Here is a 24,943-nt window from a genome sequence, read left to right as displayed (position 1 = left end):
AAGGGAGCATGGTGCAGGCTGGACGCAGGGGAGGGCAGCGTACTCGCTCAGGCCATGTTGGTGTCAGTGCGACCATTAAGCAGACTCTGACACACGAGTAAACCAAGTCTCTGGGTGCCGCTTCCACTTCAGGTGAGTTCGTCCGGGAATCCGCTCCCGTTGTTATTGCTGGTGATCTGAAACCTGCCTCCATGCACTTGTATTTAGATGTTCTGAGTGACCCCTTGGCCTGAAGCTGTCGGGGTCTCGCTCCCTACTGTTAACTAGAGGATCTGTGTTCTCGATGGCTGACACTTGGGATTTCAGTGGGCCGTATAAGCTGGAAAGCCCTATTTTCCTCGTTGTGTTGTTGGCTTTGATCTCTGAGCTCTTGGGGAAAGTTCATAAAGAGACTATACTCCACAGGTTAATTATCAGGTTGCGTGAAGCTACTCCCTGATCTAGGGTCAGGTACCCCGACGTGCTCTGTACCGGTTCGGTTACTAGATACTCCGGTGCCGACCGTTCTCCAAAACTAAAGCCTGCTTTACACGTTGCAATTTGTTGTGCAATCACGTTTGCGATGTGACACGCCCAGATCGCATATGCCATTTAATGAGATAGCACGTAGGTCGTTCATTTGCTGTCACACGTGCGTTAGTAGTCTATGTTAAATTGATCAATTTTATGTGCGATCCTTTAGATCATGTGTTCTGTGACGTATGCATTGGGCACCCTTTTTTTTTTTTTATTTATTGACTTGCCAAGCGTGTGTAATGTGTAGGGATGCGTTTTTACTATGTCATCTGCCATTCAGCTCTGCTACATGGCCGCTAACAGCAGACACAGACAGCCATGTAGCAGAACTGAATGGCAGATGACAGCAGACACAGAAAGAGCCGCACGATCAGAATGAACTCGGGTGAATTTCACCCGACTTCATTGTCATGCTGCGGCTCTGTCTGTGTCGCGTCCTGATTAGCGGTCACCAGTGAAGGACTCACCGGTGACCGCTAATCTCCTGAGTGACTGAATTGAGCAGCCCTCTCTCATACTCACCGATCCCCGATCACCAGCGCGGCGCTGCACGGCATTCACACTGCTCCGGCGGCTTTTACTATTTTGAAAAAGCCGGCCGCTCATTAAACAATCTCGTATTCCCTGCTTTCCCCGCCCACCGGCGCCTATGATTGGTTGCAGTGAGACATGCTCCCACGCTGAGTGACAGGTGTCTCACTGCACTCACTCACAGCAGCCGGTGGGCGTGTCTATACTGTGGAGTGAAATAAATAATTAAATAATTAAAAAAAACGGCGTGCGGTCCCCCCCAATTTTAAAACCAGCCAGATAAAGCCATACGGCTGAAGGCTGGTATTCTCAGGATGGGGAGCTCCACGTTTTGGGGAGCCCCCCAGCCTAACAATATCAGCCAGCAGCCGCCCAGAATTGCCGCATACATTAGATGCGACAGTTCTGGGACTGTACCCGGCTCTTCCCGATTTGCCCTGGTGTGTTGGCAAATCGGGGTAATAAGAAGTTATTGGCAGCCCATAGCTGCCAATAACTCCTAGATTAATCATGTCAGGCGTCTCCCCGAGATACCTTCCATGAGTAATCTGTAAGTGACAGTAAATAAACACACACACCCGAAAAAATCCTTTATTAGAAATAAAAACACAAACATATACCTTGGTTCACCACTTTAATAAGCCCGAAAAAGCCCTCCATGTCCGGCATAACAAAGGATGGTCCAGCGTCGCTTCCAGCTCTGCTGCATAGAGGTGACCGGAGCTGCAGAATACACCGCCACTCCTGTCACCTCCACGCAGCTAATGAAGGGAATAGCGCGATCAGCTGAGCTGTCACTGAGGTTCCCCGCTGTCACTGGATACAGCGGTGGCCGTGGGTAACCTCAGTGACAGCTCAGCTGATCGCGCTACTCACCTCAGTTGCTGCGTGGAGGTGACAGGAGCGGCGGTGTCTTCTGCTGCTCCTCTCACCTTCATGCTGCAGAGCTGGAAGCGACGCTGAACCATCCTGGATTACGCCGGACATGGAGGGCTTTTTCGGGGGGCTGCTGTGATTGGGTGCAGTGAGACACCTGTCACTCAGCGTGGGGGCGTGTCTCACTGCAACCAATCATAGGCGCCGGTGGGCGGGGAAAGCAGGGAATATGAGATTGTTTAATGAGCGGTCGGCTTTTTCAAAATAGTAAAAGCCGCCAGAGCAGTGTGAATGCCGTGCAGCGCCACGCCGGGGATCGGGGATCGGTGAGTATGAGAGAGGGGGTAAGAGGGATAGACTGACATGGACAGAGAGAGTAGGACAGAGATAGTGACCGATTGACAGAGATTAGTGAATGACAGACATTGTGAGGCGCTTCAGAATGCAGCTTTTCAGCTGCGCTCTGAAGCGGACCTTTTTTAAGCTGCGGTGCAGAGCGCACACCTGCACACATAGCCTCAGACATCAAAATCGTATGAGGGATGTCACACGTTTCAATTGACTAGGTTCGTGCAACAAAACGTTCAATTCTAGACAAAGATACGATGTGTTTGCAATCAACGGTTTTGCGTTCAATCCTGATCGCACGTAGGTGTCACACGCAGATACCTCACTAACGATGCCGGATGTGCGTCACTTACAACTTGACCCCAACGACGGATTGTGAGATATATTGAAGTGTGTAAAGCGGGCTTTAGTCTGGGCATCCTTCTCCAATACCCTGCGACCGAGTCTCCAACTCCTCCAGTACCAGACCACTGTCTGCGACCTAACCAAAAGTTAGGGGCGTCACATTCCCCCTTAGTTAAACGTAGCTTGTCCCCGAGCTACAGGACACCCAGAGGATATATTTATTTATTTATTTTTTAAACTGAAAGTTATGCATACTTATTAATCCCACACAGGGGAAGCACTGTGCTTAAATGTTGCAAACTCTTAGAGTTCATTTACAAGAACAACGGGGAATGCTACCGGTTGTAGCGGTAGTAAGTGGCTCAGCCTGCTCTGCTGCAGCCCCTTCCTGCGACAATCCATTCCCATTGTCCTTCTCTCTTTAACCTGCCACCTAAACAACCTGGATCCTTGGTGCCACCTCTAATTCTGGTGGGCACCCCTTTTTCAGGCACCTTAGTAGCTCCTGGTGACAGCGTTAAAGTCCTGGAGGTGCAAATGATGACTCTGGTGGGCGCATGAGGCTCAACTATATACAATAGGCACAAGTTCGTGCTGGCTGCTGCCAGTCCTGCAGCCATGGTCCATGGTTAATAATAAAGTAGAACTGCAAATCAGGTAACATCTACGGGTAATTGACCGTTCTCTAAAAAAAAGTGTGGGCACCCTTCTCCAATACCCTGCGACCGGTTCTCCGACTCCTCCGGTCCCAGACCACTGTTTGCGACCTAACCAAAAGTCCCACCGGGAGCTCCAACTTCCAGCTCCTCACTCTTTGGGAGCTACTACTCATCTGACTCTAAGCTCTGATCTCTACTTCTTCTCTCCCATCAGTCTGCCTGACCCCTAGGCGGGTGGCCCTGTTCCAGCTAGACAACCCACTGGTGTGCTTGACAGGGTGTGGTGTGAGGTGGGGTTATGATTTGAATGCTGAAGGAAGCAATACCAACAGTTGGGATCCCAGAACCATGGGGGGGTGAGATCTGCACCAGTAGAGAAAGGAGTGCAGTTCCCTGTATCACCCTGATAGATTCAGGGGCGTCACACTTTAAAGAAAGTTATTTTATTTATTTACTGTTATACTTGTGTAATAAAGGGCGGATTTGACCAATTTATCTAAGCAGATGTCATGTGTTTATTGGAGGGGGAAAGTGCGGGTTAGTTGCAGTAGGAAAGGAAGCATATACAATAGTTCAGTCATGCAGTAACCAGAGAGCATGGAGTTCTGGGATCACAGTCACTAATCACTTCTAATCTTAGCACTGTGCTGTCTCCTGTCATTAATGCTCCAGCTAATTTGACAAGCTGCAGTTAGAAGTACAGGTCAGTTCCTCATCTCCTGCTCTAAAAGTAGAGAATTACCAGGTAAGTAACATCATTCAGCACAAAGGTAACTGCTGGAGGCCCCGGTGACTCTTCCTCTTATCCAGCCCTGTGGTGTGCAGGCATCATTCTGCAAATGCTGCAAGTATGCAATAAAAGAGGGATGCTCTATGGTAACTAGAGTCAAAGAGGACTGCGGTATTTGTGAGAAGGAGAGACACTGGCCTCCATAGCTTGTAAAATATTCATATAAACTTTATTTAAAATTAACAAAATTGCAGCCCTAATACCAAATTACAGGAAATATATAGTTAGGTTTTTGCTATGTAATCTGAGGACTGCATGAGGTAAGAGTTAACACACAGAATTCAACGATGTATCACATGTCAAGCTAAGTGCTGTTTTTTATTTAAACTGAGTGTTTTATCACTAGGACATTATCATTACTGTGACTATCTGCCTCATGCCAAGTTCTCCGTCTCCACTAGAGATGAGCGAACCGGTCGTGGTTCGGCTCGAGTTCGGTTCGCTGAACGGAGGTCCCGTTCGAGTTCGGTTCGACGAACGTTCGACGAACCGAACTCGAACTGCATAGGAAACAATGGAAGGCATTCACAAACACATAAAAACACCTAGAAAACACCCTCAAAGGTGTCCAAAAGGTGCGAAAACAAAAGAGCTGGACAAGGAAAAAGAGGAGGACACACAGATATATGAGTATATGCAAGGAAACGTCGATGCCATTACTGTGCAACTTGAGTCCTACTCATTTTAGGCTTCCAATCTGGATAAATTGACTGAGCTTGCCACGTACGCCTTGGGGATCTTGTCGTGTCCTGCAGCCAGCGTTCTCTCGGAACCTGTCTTCAGTGCTGCTGGGGGTCTGCTGGCAGATAAGCACACGTGTCTGTCCACTGACAATGTAGACATGGCTCTCAGAGGAGTTTTCTTCCCCTGGGTCAGCCAGGGGAGGCGAAAGGCACGCGTATTTTTGAGAGTGCTTCATGCAAAGCATCTTTTTCATTTTGAAAAGGGGGATCAAGTGATGCCAGTCAAGTGGGGTGTGTGTGGCCCAATTAGTGGAAACGAGGGAGACTGTGGTTGTAGTCCCCTCGCTTTTGAAAAAAGAACCAAGATGAACAAGTCATGGCTCTCAGAGGACTTTTCTTCCCCTGGGTCATCCAGGGGACGTGAAAGGCACGCGTATTTTTGAGAGTGCTTCATGCAAAGCATCTTTTTCATTTTGAAAAGGGGGATCAAGTGATGCCAGTCAAGTGGGGTGTGTGTGGCCCAATTAGTGGAAACGAGGGAGACTGTGGTTGGAGTCCCCTCACTTTTGAAAAAAGAACCAAGATGAACAAGTCATGGCTCTCAGAGGACTTTTCTTCCCCTGGGTCATCCAGGGGACGTGAAAGGCATGCGTATTTTTGAGAGTGCTTCATGCAAAGCATCTTTTTCATTTTGAAAAGGGGGATCAAGTGATGCCAGTCAAGTGGGGTGTGTGTGGCCCAATTAGTGGAAATGAGGGAGACTGTGGTTGGAGTCCCCTCGCTGTGTTTCTAAAAGAACCAAGATGAACATGTCATGGCTCTCAGAGGACTTTTCTTCCCCTGGGTCATCCAGGGGACGTGAAAGGCATGCGAATTTTTGAGAGTGCTTCATGCAAAGCATCTTTTTTATTTTGAAAAGGGGGATCAAGTGATGCCAGTCAAGTGGGGTGTGTGTGGCCCAATTAGTGGAAACGAGGGAGACTGTGGTTGGAGTCCCCTCGCTTTTGAAAAAAGAACCAAGATGAACAAGTCATGGCTCTCAGAGGACTTTTCTTCCCCTGGGTCATCCAGGGGACGTGAAAGGCACGCGTATTTTTGAGAGTGCTTCATGCAAAGCATCTTTTTCATTTTGAAAAGGGGGGTCAAGTGATGCCAGTCAAGTGGGGTGTGTGTGGCCCAATTAGTGGAAACGAGGGAGACTGTGGTTGGAGTCCCCTCGCTGTGTTTTACATGATTTTCGAAGGGCATGACATGACTAAGAGGTTGAGTTTCATCATCTGCAACTTGTTGGCAACAGAAAGGCTGCCTTTACACCCTTTTGAGACCGAGGATTTTCGAGACCTTATGCCCATTGCAGTGCCCCAAGAGCCGATGGCCAGTCGTCACTCCTTCTCCAAGAAAGGCATGACCGCGCTACCACAGCAGGTTGCACACAACCTCACCGATTCCTTGAGAAACTCTGTGTGTGACAGGGTGCATTTCACCACAGATAGTTGGACCAGTAAGCATGGACAGAGGAGTTACATGTTGCTGACTGGGCACTGGGTAACTATGGTGAGAGATGGAGAAGGGTTTGCTGTACAAGTCTTGCCGTCCCCACGACTTGTGTGTCAATCCTTCCTCTGTATGTACAAGTTCCTCCACTGCTTCTGCCTTCTCAACCTCGTGTGGGTCCTCCACCTTGGCCCAAACCCTGGGTGGTCAGTCCACCCTTCCTTGTAACTGCGCCCAAGGAATCCCACACACCTCCTTACTATGCTGGCAGCAGAGCTCAAGGCCATCAGGCGGTCAAATGTTTACTTTGAAATGTAGGGGAAATGTGAGACACCGCTGAGGAATTGTGGACGGTTAGCTCTGGAGAGTGAGACCGAGTTTCATCAATGGTTGTCTCCACTCAACCAGCAGTCAGGGAAGGTCGGGTGCGACAATGATGCAAACCAGTCTGTGACCCTTCTTCAGGGCTATGTGACACACGTGAATTGTATGGCTCACGTGTTGAACCTGGTTGTCCAGCAATTTTTAAAACACTATCCTGGCCTACATGGCCTTCTGCAGAGGGCACGGTGTAACGCCTGCCTGGATCGACACACTCAGATGGGCTGTAAAGGATAGGCTAGAGGGAAGCCACTCACCAAGCTGGACACCCAGAACCCTGAAACCCTTTAACCCCTATACAGTGATTTGGAATTACACAGGGACCAAGTTGATCAATACCTGTGGAAGGCTGCAGTTCCAGAGAATAGTAGTCATGCAGGGTCAAAACATTAATTGAGGAAGAGGAACAGAATGGGATGGCCAGGACTTAATCAGAAAACAAGCAGAGGTGAAATGCGGATCGGCCAACGAGGTACATAAATAGCAAGCAGGAAAAGTAGTCACAGATAACAAGCACACAAAATCATAAAACTGAACTGGGGGTAACAGTAACAAGAGGTTCATAGCTTTGTCTGGCAGTGGTCTGCAGACAGGAGGGGCCTAAAAAAGGGGGCGGTGTATTCCCATTGGTTGTAGCTGAATGATGGTACTTCATCTGTGAGATACCCACCACCTACATTCAGCCTGTGGTTCTGCATCTGTCAAGGTAACGCAGCCCAGTGGGTGAGCATAACCTGCGTCCACCTGCGCCGCTGGCATCGACTCCTTTCCCATCATCAGCACTATGCACGAAAGGAACACGTTGTCACCTGGCGACCGGAGTACAAATTGATTGAGTGGACTACGTTGGTGACTTAACAGCCGGGTGCGGCAATGATGCAAACCTGTCTGCGGCCCTTCGTCAGGGCAATGTGACACACGTGCCTTGTATGGCTCACGTGTTGAATCTGATTCTCCAGCAATTTTTAAAATACCATCCCGGCCTACATGGCCTTGTGCAGCGGGCACGCTGCTATGTGCTCACTTTCATCCTTCGCACCCAGCAGCTCAACAACTTTTATCGCTCCTGAAGTCTTAGGGTCTGGCGGTTAAACGCCTGAAATGCGATGTTCCGACACGCAGGAATTTGAATCTGCACATGTTGCAGCGTCTGTGGCAGCACCGCAGAGCCCTGCTGAAATACGGTATGACGTATACCCTGGGCTAACTTGATCCAGAGGTGGTGCAGATCACGCTGCTAGAGTAGTGTCAGATCAAGGACCTATGCACCCTTCTACACAGTTTACAAATATCGACGAAGATCTTTAGCACTGGCGATGCCATTCTCAGCGTGACAATTCTGGTCATCTACAAGATGGAGCACACTGTATGCATTATTCGGAGTCAGGTGTTGGTCCAAGAGGAAGGGGAGGAAGTACAGGAGGAGCCATATGCAGAAGGGATAATAAGATCTACAAGGTCCAGACGGTGAGCGGCACCTAGGCGGAAGTCAAGGGATGGTGGGGGAGAAGGATTAACAAGGGCGCATAGTATCTGCAAAAATTGTTGAGGAAGGTGCAGGAGCCCATGAAGAAATGGAGGACGAACTGGCGATGGGCATGGAAGACTCAGCAGATGAGTGAGAGCTTGCTCACATTTTGGTTGCGCGAGGTTGGGGAGAGAGGGCAGAGGAAGGAGGCACGATTCTCACCTCTCTGCCATCAACACACCAAGGACTTGGTCCTCCTGGATGCACAAGACACATGAGCGCCTTCTTGCTGCACTACCTACAACATGACCCTCGGATTGTACGAATTCGAAGTAATGCTAACTACTGGGTTGCCACACTGTTAGATCCCCGGTACAAGACAAAATTTGGCGAAATAATTCCTGCCATAGAAAGGGATGCACGTATACAGGAGTATCTGCAGAAGGTGGTACGGATTCTTAGATCTGCTTTTCCAGTAAACACCAGTGCTCCACAGAGTGAATCTCAACGCTTTGTCATGGATAGGAGGAAATGGTCTTTTACTTGTCCACATCTGAGGGACCGAGGGCTGGCTGCTGTGCTGAGATGGCATTGAGTACAGTGTCCCTGCAGAGTTGCACTTTTGGTCATATACCAAATGAGTTCAAAAAGGACAGATGCTGGTGGAAAGGGGAACAGGTGTGTTGGAAAGGGGAAAAAAGTTTGTGTCCGTGGGTTTGTTGGTTAAGCAAAAGTAACATTTGATGAAGAAACACCATCTGTTACGGTGGGACTGGCAGATTTGGATAAGGTGGTATATACTATGTTACCGCTATATAACGAAAATTAATAAGAAAAGAGAAAGGTATATATCCCCATCAGCAGTCAGTGTCCACCGTGCTCCCAGATGGAAAAGGAGAGGTTGGCAACTGGAAGGTTAGATGGAGGATACAGATCTGTGTGGCTATGAAACTAATAGTTGCCTGAACCGAGTTAGACGCCACTCGGATCTGGAGACTGGGAGCCCTGTTAGCGTCACAGGGTTCACACGCCCACCCAGCCCAGGAACTCCCTGTTAACATCACAAGGGCCATTCAGTACGCTGACCGTGTGCATTGGGGCCACACCTTTGGACAGCAGGCGCATCAGCAGCAGCAGGCCTGTTAATGCCACTGGGCTGCACAAGCAGGACTTGTAGGACAGGAGCTGGTCTTAACCGTTCTGCGTTACCAACTGTGGTGGGGGCCTGCATCGACGCCCTATCCCTGCCTACCTCTGGCCTAAAGCCGCAATGGGTTCAACACATGGAGGTGTGCTCTTTCGGAGCATAATAGAAGACTGCGCACCTCCTTGTTGGCTCCAGCCCGTTTTATAACCTTGGTCCGCCCCAAACCAGGGTGGACCACAATGCACCTCCTGGAGACAAAAGCAGAGTGACACGTCATGAGTGGCATAACTAGCATCCTATTTGGAACCGCAACTTCAATAATGACCTCATGGCTGCCACGACACAAACACCTCACCAGTCATTGTCTGACCATCAATAATGAGGTGACAAGTCATAGGGGCGGGCCTCTGCAAGTCATTTGGGAGTGGCCTAGCCACATCGTCAGGACACCTGATGCCCTGTGGTCTATATGGGCCCCCCACATCAGGGGCAGGGCCAAAGAGTTCATTACTGGACCTAGTCTCTGATGCAGTAAGTGCCTGAACATGCTCAGTTGCATGAAATACAGTCTCTGAAAAAAGACTATCAGCTTTAGCATGGTGTCTAGGTACAAAACAGGACTTAGACCCGGCACGGAATGCAAGTACCTGTGCAAAGAGGCTTTTCGCACTAAGTGTGGGAGCATGCGCTGTATCCCGAAATGAAGACTTAGCCTCAGGAATGGCACAGTCAGGCTGAGCATACTCACTAGGCGAAACACTGTAGTTAGGCTGCAGCTGGGGTAAATCGGCACACGCATGCGCACTAGCTGCCTCTCCACACTTAGACTTGGAGGAGAAATTGCTCTTCGGGTGTGGACTTGGAGATGCTGTCTATGAACAGAAGGAAAAGCTAAAGGAAGCCTCACTTTCTATCCCTCCAAATTATCAAATGCAGCAATGAATTCCCTGAGTTTGCTATAAAATTAGCGTAGCAAAATGTGCATGAGGGTGTCATGCAGAGGTGCTGCAAATAGATTTGCACCAGTGGGACACTAATGGAAGTCCAACAGGCAGTTCTATGATGCCACTAAATGGCAGTATTTTTTGCTATCAATGTAGCTTATTAAAAACAGAGCAGGAGGGTGTCCTGCACAGGTGCTAGAAATAGCTTGGCACCAGTGGGACAATAATGAAATACAACAGCCAGTTCTATGATACCACTAAATGGCAGTATTTTTTGCTATCATTATAGCTTTTTAAAAACAGAGCAGGAGGGTGTAATGCAGAGGTGCTGTAAATAGCTTGGCACCTGTGGGGCACAAATGGAGTACAACAGCCACTTGTATGCCACTAAGTTGCAGCAGTTTTTGCTATCATAATGGCTTAGTAACAATGAGCTTGAGTGTGCAATGCAGGCAGACGTGCTGCAAATATCTTTGCACTACTGGGACAATACAGAAGTCCAACAGCCACGTTTAGGATGCCACTAAGTTCACTCAGTGTTTGCTAGTATAATGGCTTAGTAACTATCAGTTTGAGTGTGCAATGCAGGCAGACGTGCTGCAAATATCTTTGCACTACTGGGGCAATACAGCAGTCCAACAGCCACGTTTAGGATGGCACTAAGTTCACTCAGTGTTTGCTAGTATAATGGCTTAGTAACAATGAGTTTGAGTGTGCAAAGGGCAGGAGGGTACAGTGGCAGGGTTGTGGGTCTTTGGGTAGAGGAAAGGAAGCCTGCCTTTCTATCCCTCCTAATGGGGAAATGCAGCGAGGAAATCCCTGACCTTAGCTACACAGACGCTGTCATCTTGTGTAGCTGTTAAACTCTGTTTTCACGGACCTGTCACCTATGGCTCTGACCCTGCCGGTATGAGCCCTTAAAAGGACGGATAGAAAGTGCTATCCCTATTCTGTACAGCGCTGTGTATGGAGCGTACACAGTAGTATTGGCGATAGGAGCTGCGCCAGTGATGACTGACACCAAGGACGCAGAAGGCAGATAATGGCGTGCTGGAGGAAAATGTCTGGTTTTATAATGCAGGGACATGTGACATGGACATCCTATCACACATGCCGTTGCTTCTCTGGCTAAAAGTCCACTTAGCTGTGTGTGTGTCTGGGATTGGCTGACATGCTGGCCCGCCCCACTACACGCGCGCGCTTAGGGAAGGAAGACAAGGAAAAAAAAAAAAAAAATGGCGATCGCCATTATCCATACAGCAGTGATCTGAATGCGCTGTTCCCGCACACTATACACTGAAATTTCATAATAGTGTGAGTCACAGAGTGACTTACACTATTACAGCGGAAAGCCAGCTAGGAATTAGCTGGTCTTTTTGCTGCTAGAACCGTTCTCGAACGTATCTAGAACTATCGAGCTTTAGCAAAAAGCTCGAGTTCTAGTTTGATCTAGAACAGCCCCCAAAATCACTCGAGCCGCGAACTGGAGAACCTCGAACCACGAACCGCGCTCAACTCTAGTCTCCACGCCCTCCAGTGATAAATAGCTCACTGTCTAAAAACATTGTATATAGAGAACCTGGTGTGGGCAGGGACAGCCTTTTCAGCTCTGCTGCATGGCTAGATATAAAAATTCTGTGTCAAAACCGCTGCACCTGCAGCGCCCCATGGGGCAGATGGTTAACCTACTTGTTGCCGTGCTGTTGAGGGTCGGGTCAGGCGATGCCACGGGTGGCCTTGCCCGGTTCCATTGAAATGAAGGGGAAGTGGGGTGATTGGGAAAGTTTGTTTTGACGCCATCTGTGGTATGCGGCCAGGGATTAGCCGGCGCTGAAGAATTCCTCACAGGGGCAGGTGTTATGGCAGCAGGGATGGTGTCGCTCCCGACAGGTGGAGCGAGCCCCGGGTGGATGACGAGGGCAGTAGTGCCGGCAAAGACAAGGACGACACAGGGGGCTGCGGTTCAAAGTTCTCTTTACTCGAAGTTTGTAAGATGCCCCGGAGGTGCCGCTCTCCACCACGATGGACCTCAGCCTGTCCCGGGTAAATCAATGGCAATCACAGGTGTCTGTGGAGTGTGAGACCTCCCTTACTTGTGCTTGGTTGTGGATCCCTGTGGCTTGAAGTGGCTTGGGGACCCCAGTGTCTCTGTTAAGTATCCTGTCCCATATGCAGGTGGTGCGGATCCTCGCCATGGGGCCTGGCTGCAATCCTGACCCCGGATCTTGTGTGTCACTGTGCTCTGGGAAAATGGGTGGTGGGTGATGGGACTTGAAATCCCCATTCACTGCAGATTCTGGCAGACAACATAAAAGTATGATCTGCCCTAAGGCTTCTGCCCTGTCAGCGCTGGCACTGTGGGAACGGCTAGGTTCGACCTCCAGCTACCATGTTCTCCTCTGTCTCACCATCTCCACCGGTTGCCTCTCACCCTCTTCCAGTCTGCCCAGTTCTAGCAGGAGAAGCTCTCAAGCATGCTCTCCTGCGTCCTTGTTGTTCAGAGTCTCAGACTTTTCTAAACTGAAACTGTTTGTCTGTACTTACTCCCTCAGTCAACTCCAACCTTCTTGATGACTCAAAGTGACTGTTGCCCTGTAAACCGGGAATTTCCCAGCCTGGCTGGCTTCCTGAGTTGTGTAACTATCTGACTCACTGGCTGGATGTTGTATAAGTGAAAAACACCAGTGATTAACTTCTTCTAACCCGGGGGAGCATTGCACCTTAAATCAGATGCAATATACTGTGGCGCCTGAAGCCTCAGGGGCACCACACACCCAGTAAACATCACTGTATTCAGGGTTTCTGGTCCTTACATCATGCTGCTTTCAGATGAGGTAACAAAAACCTGCTGACAGATTCCCTTTAAAGCGCATAGCAACACCTTTTAATCACTGTTTGCATTTCTATGTAAAAACATACATGTTCTCATGGTCAGACTTTTAAATGTCTTTTAAAGAGATACTTAGAGCAGATTTTGCTAATGTGACGCCCCTGCAGTAACCAGGTGTCACAAAAATAAGGTAACAGCTCGGGTCCTACATGACTGTGCCAGTCATTAAACACACACCAGCACACCAGGACATATACACTCACAACCATGGTGGGAGACCCCCCCTTAGAGCCAGATGACAGGGCTAGGCACTGTTAGATAACAGGCAGCCAACTGGGAAGGGAGGGATCAGACCTGGGGGAGGACAGAGTGACCTGGGAAGTGTTAGTGAGCAGTCTGCAGTAGACAGTAAAAGAGGAAGGGTGTCAAGACAAACCAGAGACTCTTGAGACACAAAAAGGAAAGTGGGAGTAAGAAAGTCGGCGGAGTGGTAGTAAAGAGACTTCAATGACCTGAGTAGTAAGAACAGCCACTCAGAGGAGGAAAGTAGAGAGTGCAGAGAGTGCAAGCTCCAAGGACAGAGGGATCCTGTGGAGTGGACATCCAGGGTTCACAGTACTTTGCACGCACGGGGTACAGATCCCAGAACAGACAAGGACTTCAAACAGACAAGGACTTCAAACCATCTGTTAACTCTGCCAGGCGGGTGGGTTTCCAAGACTCATCTGCCACCAATAACATCTGAGGCATCAGCAGCAAAGAGGAAACCGGGACATATTCTCTTAAATAGTCCAAGCTGCCTGCGGCAGGACCAAGACACCAGGAGGACCTCCAAGTGCTCCATGCCAGGGAGGACCCATATACACCAGAGTGCACAGGTGGAGAGTGGCACCAGGTTGGCAGGCACAGCCATCAGGACTCGGGATCACCTGGAATACACTACGTCTCCAGGGTGTAAATCCAGTGAGTAAAAACCATCAACTGCACTCTCTGTCTGGACTGCTTCGTTGCCGCGCGCCTCCACCTTAACCCTTTACCTACCCCTGGTAAAAATCCCTGCTCGCGGAGGGCTCCACCATCCACACTGCCCCCATTCACCATCCCCACTAACTAAAGTATAGACACTGATTAAAATATCTGTGGTGAAGAAATCCATTTTGTAAATTTTGTATAAGTTTTTTAACTTCATGCATTAAGTTGGGACTGTGGTTAATGTCTATAGTGGTATAATGGTATAGTAATAAACTGCACTTCATTCACGACCTCTTTACCTCTAGCAACCTATCCTTTCTGGCCCTCACCGAAACATGGCTGACACCCACCAACACTGCCTCCCCTGCTGCGCTGTGCTACGGCGGCCTCCACTTCACCCACACACCTCGCCCTGGCAATAGACAGGGTGGAGAAGTGGGCCTCCTTCTTTCTAACAACTGCAGCTTCACCCCAATGCCACCTCTACCCTCCCTTGTCCTGCCTTCCTTTGAAGTGCACTCTGTCCGCATCTATTCTCCCTCCAATCTCCAAGTGGCCGTCATATACAGACCCCCGGGCCCAACCACTGCTTTTATCGACCAGTTCTCTGCCTGGCTTCTACACTTTCTCTCTGCTGACATCCCCACTATCATCATGGGTGACTTCAACATCCCCACTGACACCCGCCATTCAGCGGCCTCCAAACTCCTCTCCCTTGCCTCATCCTTTGGTCTAACTCAGTTGTCCGCCTCTGCCACCCACAAAGATGGCCACACACTAGACCTTATCTTCACCCGTCTCTGCTCTCTATCTAACCTCACTACCTCCCCTCTCCCCTTATCTGACCACCATCTGCTGACCTTTTCAGCCCTTTCCTCCTCACCTGCCCCCCCTATCCAGCACCTAACACACCCCCGCAGAAACCTTGCACACATCAACATACACACCCTTTCTGACTCTATCCTACCGCTGTCCTCCATATCTTCACTCCATGACACAAACAGTGCCACCATTTTCTACAACGCCACTCTCACATCAGCTATTGATTCAGTCGCTCCTCTTATGCACGGCAGAGCAAGACGAATCAATAGACAACCCTGGCACAACAGCCTCACTAAAAAACTACGGCAAGTGTCTAGAGCTGCAGAGCGGCGCTGGAAGAAAACGCACTCCCAGGAAGACTTCACCACATTCAAAAATGCAATTCACACATTTCGCTTGGCCCTTACCTCTGCTAAACAGGATTACTTCAAAAACCTCATATCCTCTTTAACACACAACCCCAAACAGCTATTTAATACTTTTAACTCCCTCCTTCGCCCACCGCTGCCCCCTCCAACCTCCCTCATTTCAGCAGAAGAATTTGCCACATATTTCAAAGAAAAGATCGACCAAACCAGACAAGTCCTTTCTGCTCAACCACCACAACCCCTTCATATAACAGATCACTGCTCCTCCCCCATAAACTTCCTCCCCACCATCACCGAAGGAGAACTTGCACATCTGTGTCGCCCGGGGACCAGGGGGTACTCAGATCCAGGCCACAGAGTCACTTCTGTGGGTATCACGGTGGCGTGACCCGGTCTGTGATCCCAGGCTCCACAGTAAAAGAGGATTTGGTAAGGGAGATTGTCCGTGACGCCACCCACGGTTGTGGTGATTGTATGGACACCACCGCTGCTCTGTATGGGGATCCCGGGAGCGGTGACAGGGAGCAGCAAAGTTGTTGGTTCTCCCCTCCGTGGGTAGGGGGTAGTTGTCCCGGGGCCCAGTGATGGGGATAGCAGGGAGCAGGGCGCAGTGCTGCGGTGCGGTGCCCGAGGGCACGGGCGTACTCACAAGTATTTCACACGGAGTCACTGGTAAACTAGGAATTGCTGGTGTCCGCAGCCTTCAGTACGGGGTGTTAGTGTCCCACACACGGTGCAGCAGCTCCTGTTGTTCTTTCCCTGCAGCCAGGTGCTTTTCTCTCCACTCTCTTCCTCTTTCTCCTCAGCCGGGAACAGGGAATACACTCCCCTGCAGTAATCCGGGTCACCCAGGTAACGGGGGGCCACTACCCTGCCCGGCTACCTCTGGCCCCTTCCTCACTCACAGCCTGTCCCAGCCCTCTCAGAGCACGCTTCACCATCAGCCTGGGAGCTACAACTCCAGACTCCTCTTCTGTCTGCCTCTCCAAACACTCTGCTCCAGCCCCTCCCCTCTGCTCTGCTTTTCTCTTACACTGGGGGCTGTGGTTTGTCCTGCTGCACCGGTGTGAGATCAGATTACCAAGGAGGACTAACTCTTTCTGTGAAAACCTGGCTTTGCCAGGGCGTCACACACCCCCTTGGTAAAACACGGCCCGTCCTCGGGCCGTCTGGCCACCAACATTTATTAAAACTGGAAAAATCAACACATTACAATCATACATCTTCCCACATCGGGAGGTACGTTTTCTAAAACTTTAAACCGTTCTTCCACCCCACACCTGCGGAGCAGATGGCCTCCTCCTGAACTTGAGGGCGTTCAACAGGGGTGACAGTCCATAAAACAGTCAACCTTTTAACTTGTGGGTAGCCGTCCATGCTCCGCTACCACTGCCGCTGCCGCCGTCATCACCGTGGCGGCTGGGCTACCTGCCGGAGCCGGGTAAGATGTCATCGAGGTTGCAGCTACTGCTTGTCCAGGAACGGAATTAGGCAAAGTCCTGGCGTCCCTGCCTTTACAGTCCTGGTCACATGAACTGCGGTTCCTTCCTCCTGCTCCCCCTTGGTACTCGGGAGCAGTCCTTCCAGCAACTTTTAAAGTTTTCCTGTCGCTTCCGGTCCTCCGGAGCTTCACTTCCGCCCGCATTCTCAGGGGGCGGAGCCTCTTTTTCGCGCCCACCGCTTGGGGAAGAAGGTGCTGGGCGGGAGATTTTCGCGCCCAAAATGGCGGCAAAGATGGCGAATTTCAAAATTTTTGCAGCGGATCACCGCTGACAGTCCAGAATAAGGCGCACTTCCTCCAGGTAACTGGATGGGTTCGATCCTGTTCATGACGCCAAATGTGTCGCCCGGGGACCAGGGGGTACTCAGATCCGGGCCACAGAGTCACTTCTGTGGGTATCACGGTTGCGTGACCCGGTCTGTGATCCCAGGCTCCACAGTAAAAGGGGATTTGGTAAGGGAGATTGTCCGTGACGCCACCCACGGTTGTGGTGATTGTATGGACACCACCGCTGCTTTGTATGGGGATCCCGGGAGCGGTGACAGGGAGCAGCAAAGTTGTTGGTTCTCCCCTCCGTGGGTAGGGGGTAGTTGTCCCGGGGCCCAGTGATGGGGATAGCAGGGAGCAGGGCGCAGTGCTGCGGTGCGGTGCCCGAGGGCACGGGCGTACTCACAAGTATTTCACACGGAGTCACTGGTAAACTAGGAATTGCCGGTGTCCGCAGCCTTCGGTACGGGGTGTTAGTGTCCCACACACGGTGCAGCAGCTCCTGTTGTTCTTTCCCTGCAGCCAGGTGCTTTTCTCTCCACTCTCTTCCTCTTTCTCCTCAGCCGGGAACAGGGAATACACTCCCCTGCAGTAATCCGGGTCACCCAGGTACCGGGGGGCCACTACCCTGCCCGGCTACCTCTGGCCCCTTCCTCACTCACAGCCTGTCCCAGCCCTCTCAGAGCACGCTTCACCATCAGCCTGGGAGCTACAACTCCAGACTCCTCTTCTGTCTGCCTCTCCAAACACTCTGCTCCGGCCCCTCCCCTCTGCTCTGCTTTTCTCTTACACTGGGGGCTGTGGTTTGTCCTGCTGCACCGGTGTGAGATCAGATTACCAAGGAGGATTAACTCTTTCTGTGACAACCTGGCTTTGCCAAGGCGTCACACACCCCCTTGGTAAAACACGGCCCGTCCTCAGGCCGTCTGGCCACCAACATTTATTAAAACTGGAAAAATCAACACATTACAATCATACATCTTCCCACATCGGGAGGTACGTTTTCTAAAACTTTAAACCGTTCTGCCACCCCACACCTGCGGAGCAGATGGCCTCCTCCTGAACTTGAGGGCGTTCAACAGGGGTGACAGTCCATAAAACAGTCAACCTTTTAACTTGTGGGTAGCCGTCCATGCTCCGCTACCACTGCCGCTGCCGCCGTCATCACCGTGGCGGCTGGGCGGACTGCCGGAGCCGGGTAAGATGTCATCGGGGTTGCAGCTACTGCTTGTCCAGGAACGGGATTAGGCAAAGTCCTGGCGTCCCTGCCTTTACAGTCCTGGTCACATGAACTGCGGTTCCTTCCTCCTGCTCCCCCTTGGTACTCGGGAGCAGTCCTTCCAGCAACTTTTAAAGTTTTCCTGTCGCTTCCGGTCCTCCGGAGCTTCACTTCCGCCCGCATTCTCAGGGGGCGGAGCCTTTTTTTCGCGCCCACCGCTTGGGGAAGAAGGTGCTGGGCGGGAGATTTTCGCGCCCAAAATGGCGGCAAAGATGGCGAATTTCAAAATTTTTGCAGCGGATCACCGCTGACAGTCCAGAATAAGGCGCACTTCCTCCAGGTAACTGGATGGGTTCGATCCTGTTCATGACGCCAAATGTGTCGCCCGGGGACCAGGGGGTACTCAGATCCGGGCCACAGAGTCACTTCTGTGGGTATCACGGTTGCGTGACCCGGTCTGTGATCCCAGGCTCCACAGTAAAAGGGGATTTGGTAAGGGAGATTGTCCGTGACGCCACCCACGGTTGTGGTGATTGTATGGACACCACCGCTGCTTTGTATGGGGATCCCGGGAGCGGTGACAGGGAGCAGCAAAGTTGTTGGTTCTCCCCTCCGTGGGTAGGGGGTAGTTGTCCCGGGGCCCAGTGATGGGGATAGCAGGGAGCAGGGCGCAGTGCTGCGGTGCGGTGCCCGAGGGCACGGGCGTACTCACAAGTATTTCACACGGAGTCACTGGTAAACTAGGAATTGCCGGTGTCCGCAGCCTTCGGTACGGGGTGTTAGTGTCCCACACACGGTGCAGCAGCTCCTGTTGTTCTTTCCCTGCAGCCAGGTGCTTTTCTCTCCACTCTCTTCCTCTTTCTCCTCAGCCGGGAACAGGGAATACACTCCCCTGCAGTAATCCGGGTCACCCAGGTACCGGGGGGCCACTACCCTGCCCGGCTACCTCTGGCCCCTTCCTCACTCACAGCCTGTCCCGGCCCTCTCGGAGCACGCTTCACCATCAGCCTGGGAGCTACAACTCCAGACTCCTCTTCTGTCTGCCTCTCCAAACACTCTGCTCCAGCCCCTCCCCTCTGCTCTGCTTTTCTCTTACACTGGGGGCTGTGGTTTGTCCTGCTGCACCGGTGTGAGATCAGATTACCAAGGAGGATTAACTCTTTCTGTGACAACCTGGCTTTGCCAGGGCGTCACACATCTTCTCTCAAAAGCACACCTCACCACATGCGCACTTGACCCCATCCCATCCCACCTCCTCCCCAACCTCACCACTATCCTTATTCCAGCCTTAACCCATCTCTTCAACCTATCTTTAACAACTGGTACCTTCCCTTCTGCCTTTAAGCTTGCAACAGTCACACCTATCCTAAAGAAACCTTTCCTCGACCAAACCTCTACTACCAGCTATCGTCCCATATCACTACACCCACTTGCCTCAAAACTCCTGGAACAGCACGTCCATGCTGAACTTTCCTCCCACCTCTCCTCTAACTCTCTCTTTGACAACCTACAGTCTGGCTTCCGTCCACATCATTCCACTGAAACTGCCCTGACTAAAATCACAAATGACTTACTTACTGCCAAAGCTAACAACCACTTCTCTGTACTCTTACTTCTAGACCTATCCTCAGCCTTTGACACTGTTGACCACTCCCTGCTACTACAGATCCTCTCTTCCCTTGGCGTCAGAGACCTCGCCCTCTCTTGGATCTCTTCATACCTCTCCAACCGCACTTTTAGTGTCTCCCACTCCCACACAACCTCTTCATCCCGTTCTCTCTCTGTTGGTGTCCCTCAAGGCTCTGTCCTGGGACCCTTACTTTTTTCTATCTATACATTTGGCCTGGGACAACTCATAAAATCCCATGGCTTCCAGTACCACCTATATGCAGATGACACTCAGATCTACCTCTCTGGTCCAGATGTCACTTCTCTGCTGTCCAGAATCCCATAGTGCCTATCGACTATATCTTCCTTCTTTTCCTCTCGCTTCCTAAAGCTCAATGTGGCCAAAACTGAACTGATCATCTTTCCTCCATCTCCCCTGCACTCTCCACCTGATCTATTCATTACAATTAATAACATCACGCTCTCCCCAGCACCCAAAGTTCGGTGCCTCGGAGTGACCTTTGACGCTGCCCTGTCCTTCATACCACACATCCAATCCCTCACCACCTCCTGCCGTTTTCAACTCAAAAATATTTCCAGAATCTGCCCTTTCCTCAATCCCCAATCTACAAAAATGCTAGTGCATGCCCTCATAATCTCCCGCATCGACTACTGCAACATCCTCCTCTGTGGTCTCCCTGCTAACACACTCGCCCCTCTCCAGTCCATCCTTAATTCTGCTGCCCGAATGATCCACCTCTCTCCTCAATACCACCCCGCTTCTCCTCTCTGCAAGTCCCTCCATTGGCTCCCAATCTTCTATCGTATCCAATTCAAACTACTAACCTTGACCTACAAAGCTATCCATAATCTGTCTCCTCCATATATCTCTGAACTAATCTCTCGCTACACTCCAAAACGTAATCTCCGATCCTCCCAATATCTCCTTCTCTCCTCCTCTCTCATTCGCTCCTCATGCAACCGACTCCAAGACTTCTCCCGAGCATCCCCAGTCTCCTGGAACTCACTGCCTCAACACGTCAGACTATCTACTACACTTGCAAACTTCAAACGGACCCTGAAAACTCATCTGTTCAGAAATGCCTATAATCTACAATAACCTCACTGCCCGACCACCGTGCGGAGCCGCCGCCCGACCACCGTGCGGAGCCGCCGCCCGACCACCGTGCGGAGCCGCCGCCCGACCACCGTGCGGAGCCCCCACCCCACCACCGTGCGGACCCGCCGCCCCACCACCGTGCGGACCCGCCGCCCCACCACCGTGCGGAGCTGCTGCCCCACCACCGTGCGGAGCTGCCGCCCAACCTACACCCCACCTACTGTCTCCTCCCCAAAATCCTTTAGAATGTAAGCGCGCAAGAGCAGGGCCCTCTTCCCTCTGTGCTAGTCTGTCTATTGTAACTTGTATATGTATTCTGTATGTAACCCCCTCATGTACAGCACCATGGAATCAATGGTGTTCTATAAATAAACAATAATAATAAAAATAATAATAATAGTTCTTTCCCTGACCCCTCTGCTGCCTCTGGTGTTGGCGCTTAAGCACATTGATCTCCTGGCATTCTTCAGTAAAATGGCGCCTGTTGCCTGACACTGTAACCTGATACATTCGCCTGGCCATATGCACCAGGAGAATGATGTCTTGACAAAGTCTTGATATCTTGCCTTTGATGAATGAGAAACCACTATTGCTGACATTGTTATAGTTTTCCCCAGCGAATTAAAAACAGCAAACAGAAAATAATCTGGTTAGATAAATAGTGACCCAAGAAATAATAGTGGCAAATAGTGTCAAACAGTTCCTAGTGATGGGCATATATAATGGCGTTACTTTCACGAATATTAAGGTTTTTGAGATATTCGTTAGCAGTCTAGTATTTTGATATTCGCCTTGTGAGTCTCAAGTCCTCTCCCCGCATGTTTGACGCCTGATTTTTAACCATTGAACATGCGTGGATTGCCTGCCAACCACAGTAATGCCTTGACCATTTTTGCTACTGGCATTACTGCGCTTGCCAATCAAAAAATTGACATGTAGTCCCCTGACTATTTGTAATAACCAGCACAGATAAAGCAGACAGCTGTAGACTGGTATTTTCAGGCTGGGAAGGTCCATGGTTATGGGGGCCCTTCCCAGTCTAAAAATAGCAGCACACAGCCGCCCCACAAGTGGCACATTCATTAGATGCACTAATTGTGGCACTTTCCTCGGCTCATCGTCATTGTTCAAAATGGCTGCACAGCACTATGGCAGTAGGTTCATCTGAGTTCACTGAGGGCAGTATGAACTCAAGTGACCTGACTGCAAGAGTGCCAGACTATTGTGCTGTCGTGTCCCGCAATACAGCAGTGCAGCAGCAGGTTCACTGATTGTCATACTTGGTACCTTGGAAACTCAGCTGTGGTCTCAGGTGACCTGACTGACATCACCACTTGTCACAGAGCTTTGTCTTCCTCTTCCCTCAGTGTGTCCCAGGAGCTGTAGTAATCGGTCACGTTTTCCATCACTGCAGCTTCTGGATGTACCAGATCCAGGATCGTCGTGGGATGTTGTATGGATTACATCAGACCTGTGCAGGTGTTTTGGCGGTTAAATTAATGAAAGAGGATGTGTGTTTTTAAAATGATAAAATTATTTCAAATAAAGGATTTTCATGTGTGCTTTTTTTCTTGTTACTTATAGGGTTGGTAATGGGGAGTCTTCTAGATAGCAGGGCTTGATAGCAGCTGTGATTCTTGACAAATTAAAGCTGGCATCAACCCCATATTATATCCCAATTGCCGCCACACCACAATAACCATGGACCTTCACAGCCTTAGAATACCAGTCCTCAGCTGTCTGCTTTATCTTGGCTAGATATCAAAATTGGGCAGGAGCTCATGTCAATTTTTTTTATTTATTTAAATAATTATAAAAAACAATTGTCATGGGGGAGCCTCTATTTTTGATAAACAGCTAAGATAAACACACAGCTGGGTGCTAAAGCCAACAGCTGTTTACTTTACCTGTGCTGGATATCATAAATAGGCAGGGGCTCACACATCAAAGTGGCGTAATACGCAGACAACATTGTTCCCAGAGGTGACCTGTGTTTCAGAGATGCATCCAGGCATCTTCCTCTTGCAGTTCGCATTCAATTTCAGCACTTTTCCATCCATTTCAGCCCCTCCAGAAATCCTGAGAGGGTCTGCTGGAAAATTATTCAAGTTTCCCATTGACTTGCATTAGATTCGTTATTTGTGACAAATACATGAATAGTACAAAATATTCAAGACAAATAGTCCGAACCCAAATATTTTAGCATTCACCCATCACTAATAGTTCCCCATATTGTGTCCTTTGCTTATACATTCTTTACTCAGACCTACTTAGTACTAACAATGGTGTTGGAGTCATCTTGCCATCTTGGGGCATTGTTTCTTTTTCACTTGCTTTCATCACCCAAAAATTAAAACAAAATGTGAAAGCTAAGGTATAAATTACCTTTACATTGGCCTTTAGCAATTTGCCACCAAGTGCCTTCAATACATGCCATTTTAATGAGTCCATCCTGGGCATATCCTGGAAGGCAGGCATAATTTGCTACTGTAGCAGGTGGGTATGTTTCTTCATTCCATTCACCTTGTAATTGAGCTTCTTTTATACTCCCAGGCCGTTGACAGTAATCTAACATAAGAAAAAAATAAATGTATAAATATAAAACTCTGTTAGGATTTATATTTTAAAAAGGAATTATACCTGCCAAAAATTTTGCATAAATCAATAGTACAGGACAATATAATAAGCTGTGTAATGTATTTTATCAGAGCAATCTGGTTCTTTCACTACTCATTTCTCTCCTTTCCCATGTTTAATGCACTGATCATCCACTCTGGAAAAACAGCTCAAGGGTAAGTTCACACATTGCGTTTTTCGCAGCGTTTTTGCGTGTTTTTCGGGTGCGTTTTTGCTCAGAAAACTGCATGACTTTGCTTCCCCAGCAAAGTCTATGAGTTTTCATTTTTGCTGTCTGCACACGGCGTTTTTTTAGCTGCGTTTTTGTGGTGCCCACAAAAATGCAGCTTGTCAATTATTTTTGCGTTTTTCACTGCGTTTTCAACCCATTGAGTTCAATGAGATGTTCAAAAACGCAATGAAAATTGCAAATTGCAAATATAGCTGCGTTTTAGTGCGTTTTTATGACTAAAAACACAGCTATAAACGCAAGGGGTGGGTAGAAAAGTGACATGTACAGGAAGAGGATTCCTTCTGTTAGTAAAGACAGAAGCGTGAATCCTCCCGGTACCGCCACCGCTGCTTCCATTTCCTGCCCGGTGCCATGTCTGCTCCTGTGCGAGAGGTGGAGGCAGCTGCTAAATCAAAAGTGAACAGTAGAAAAAGGTCATGCTCACCTGTCTGCAGACTCCCGGTGCCATGTCCGCTCCCAGCTCCTCTTCCCGGTACCGCCACCCCTTCTCAGGATGTGTTCTGGCTCCCAGGCATGTACGATAGCTGCAGGACCTGGCGGTGAGGACCTGGCGGTGATCACCTGATGCGGTCACCTGATGCATCAGCTGATCAAAAGTCTCGCAGTGACGCCGCCTTTTACCGCCCAGCCGGCTATCAGCTGATGCTGTCAGGAGACTTCATCAGCTGATTGCTGGCAGCACCTGCAGCGGTTGGACGGGAGTCAGCACGGACGTGTGTAGTTGTTTTTTTGGGTTTTTTTTGGTTTGTTTTTTTTGCACTGATGCATCAGCCTAGACTGTACAGCAAGCGAGAGCCGAATGACTGATTCTCCAGTGCTTGCAGTCAGTTTATGACAGCTTTAGACAGGCCAGGGTGATCTCTGGAGTTCAGGTGAGAGCACCGGAGATTAGCCCGGGATGTCTGCAGCTGTTATGAACTGAACCGTGAAAGTGCCGGGAAATCAGTCACTCGGCGCTCGTGTCGCGGGCGGGGAGGAGGATGACGCTGCGCTCACCACGCTCGGGTCCGGCACTGCTGCTGCTGCTGCTCAGTCGGTGGCTCGAGCGGTGGGCCGAATCCCGGGGACTTGAGCGGCGCTCCTCGCCCGTGAGTGAAAGGGTGGGAGAATTGGTGTGGGGTTTAGGGATATTGTCCGTGACGCCACCCACGGTTGTGATGAAGTTGTGACACCACCGCTGCTCTG

General features: G+C 50.0%; 1 protein-coding gene across 2 annotated transcripts in view; it reads right to left on the bottom strand.

The window, feature by feature from the left end:
* Window positions 1–24,943, bottom strand: part of LOC142249982 (complement factor H-like) — a 375,145-nt gene that overhangs the window by 330,386 nt on the left and 19,816 nt on the right. For both annotated transcript variants that reach the window (XM_075322036.1, XM_075322037.1), the window contains exon 2: window positions 23,275–23,457. In XM_075322036.1, the coding sequence (XP_075178151.1) occupies window positions 23,275–23,457 (183 nt within the window). The remainder of the gene's footprint in view (window positions 1–23,274; window positions 23,458–24,943) is intronic.

This window comes from Anomaloglossus baeobatrachus, chromosome 8 (genome assembly GCF_048569485.1).
Source record: "Anomaloglossus baeobatrachus isolate aAnoBae1 chromosome 8, aAnoBae1.hap1, whole genome shotgun sequence".
In the NCBI taxonomy this organism is placed as follows: Eukaryota; Metazoa; Chordata; class Amphibia; order Anura; family Aromobatidae; genus Anomaloglossus; species Anomaloglossus baeobatrachus.
Note: the sequence above shows the minus strand (reverse complement) of the source record. Positions and strands in the feature narration are given on the sequence as shown.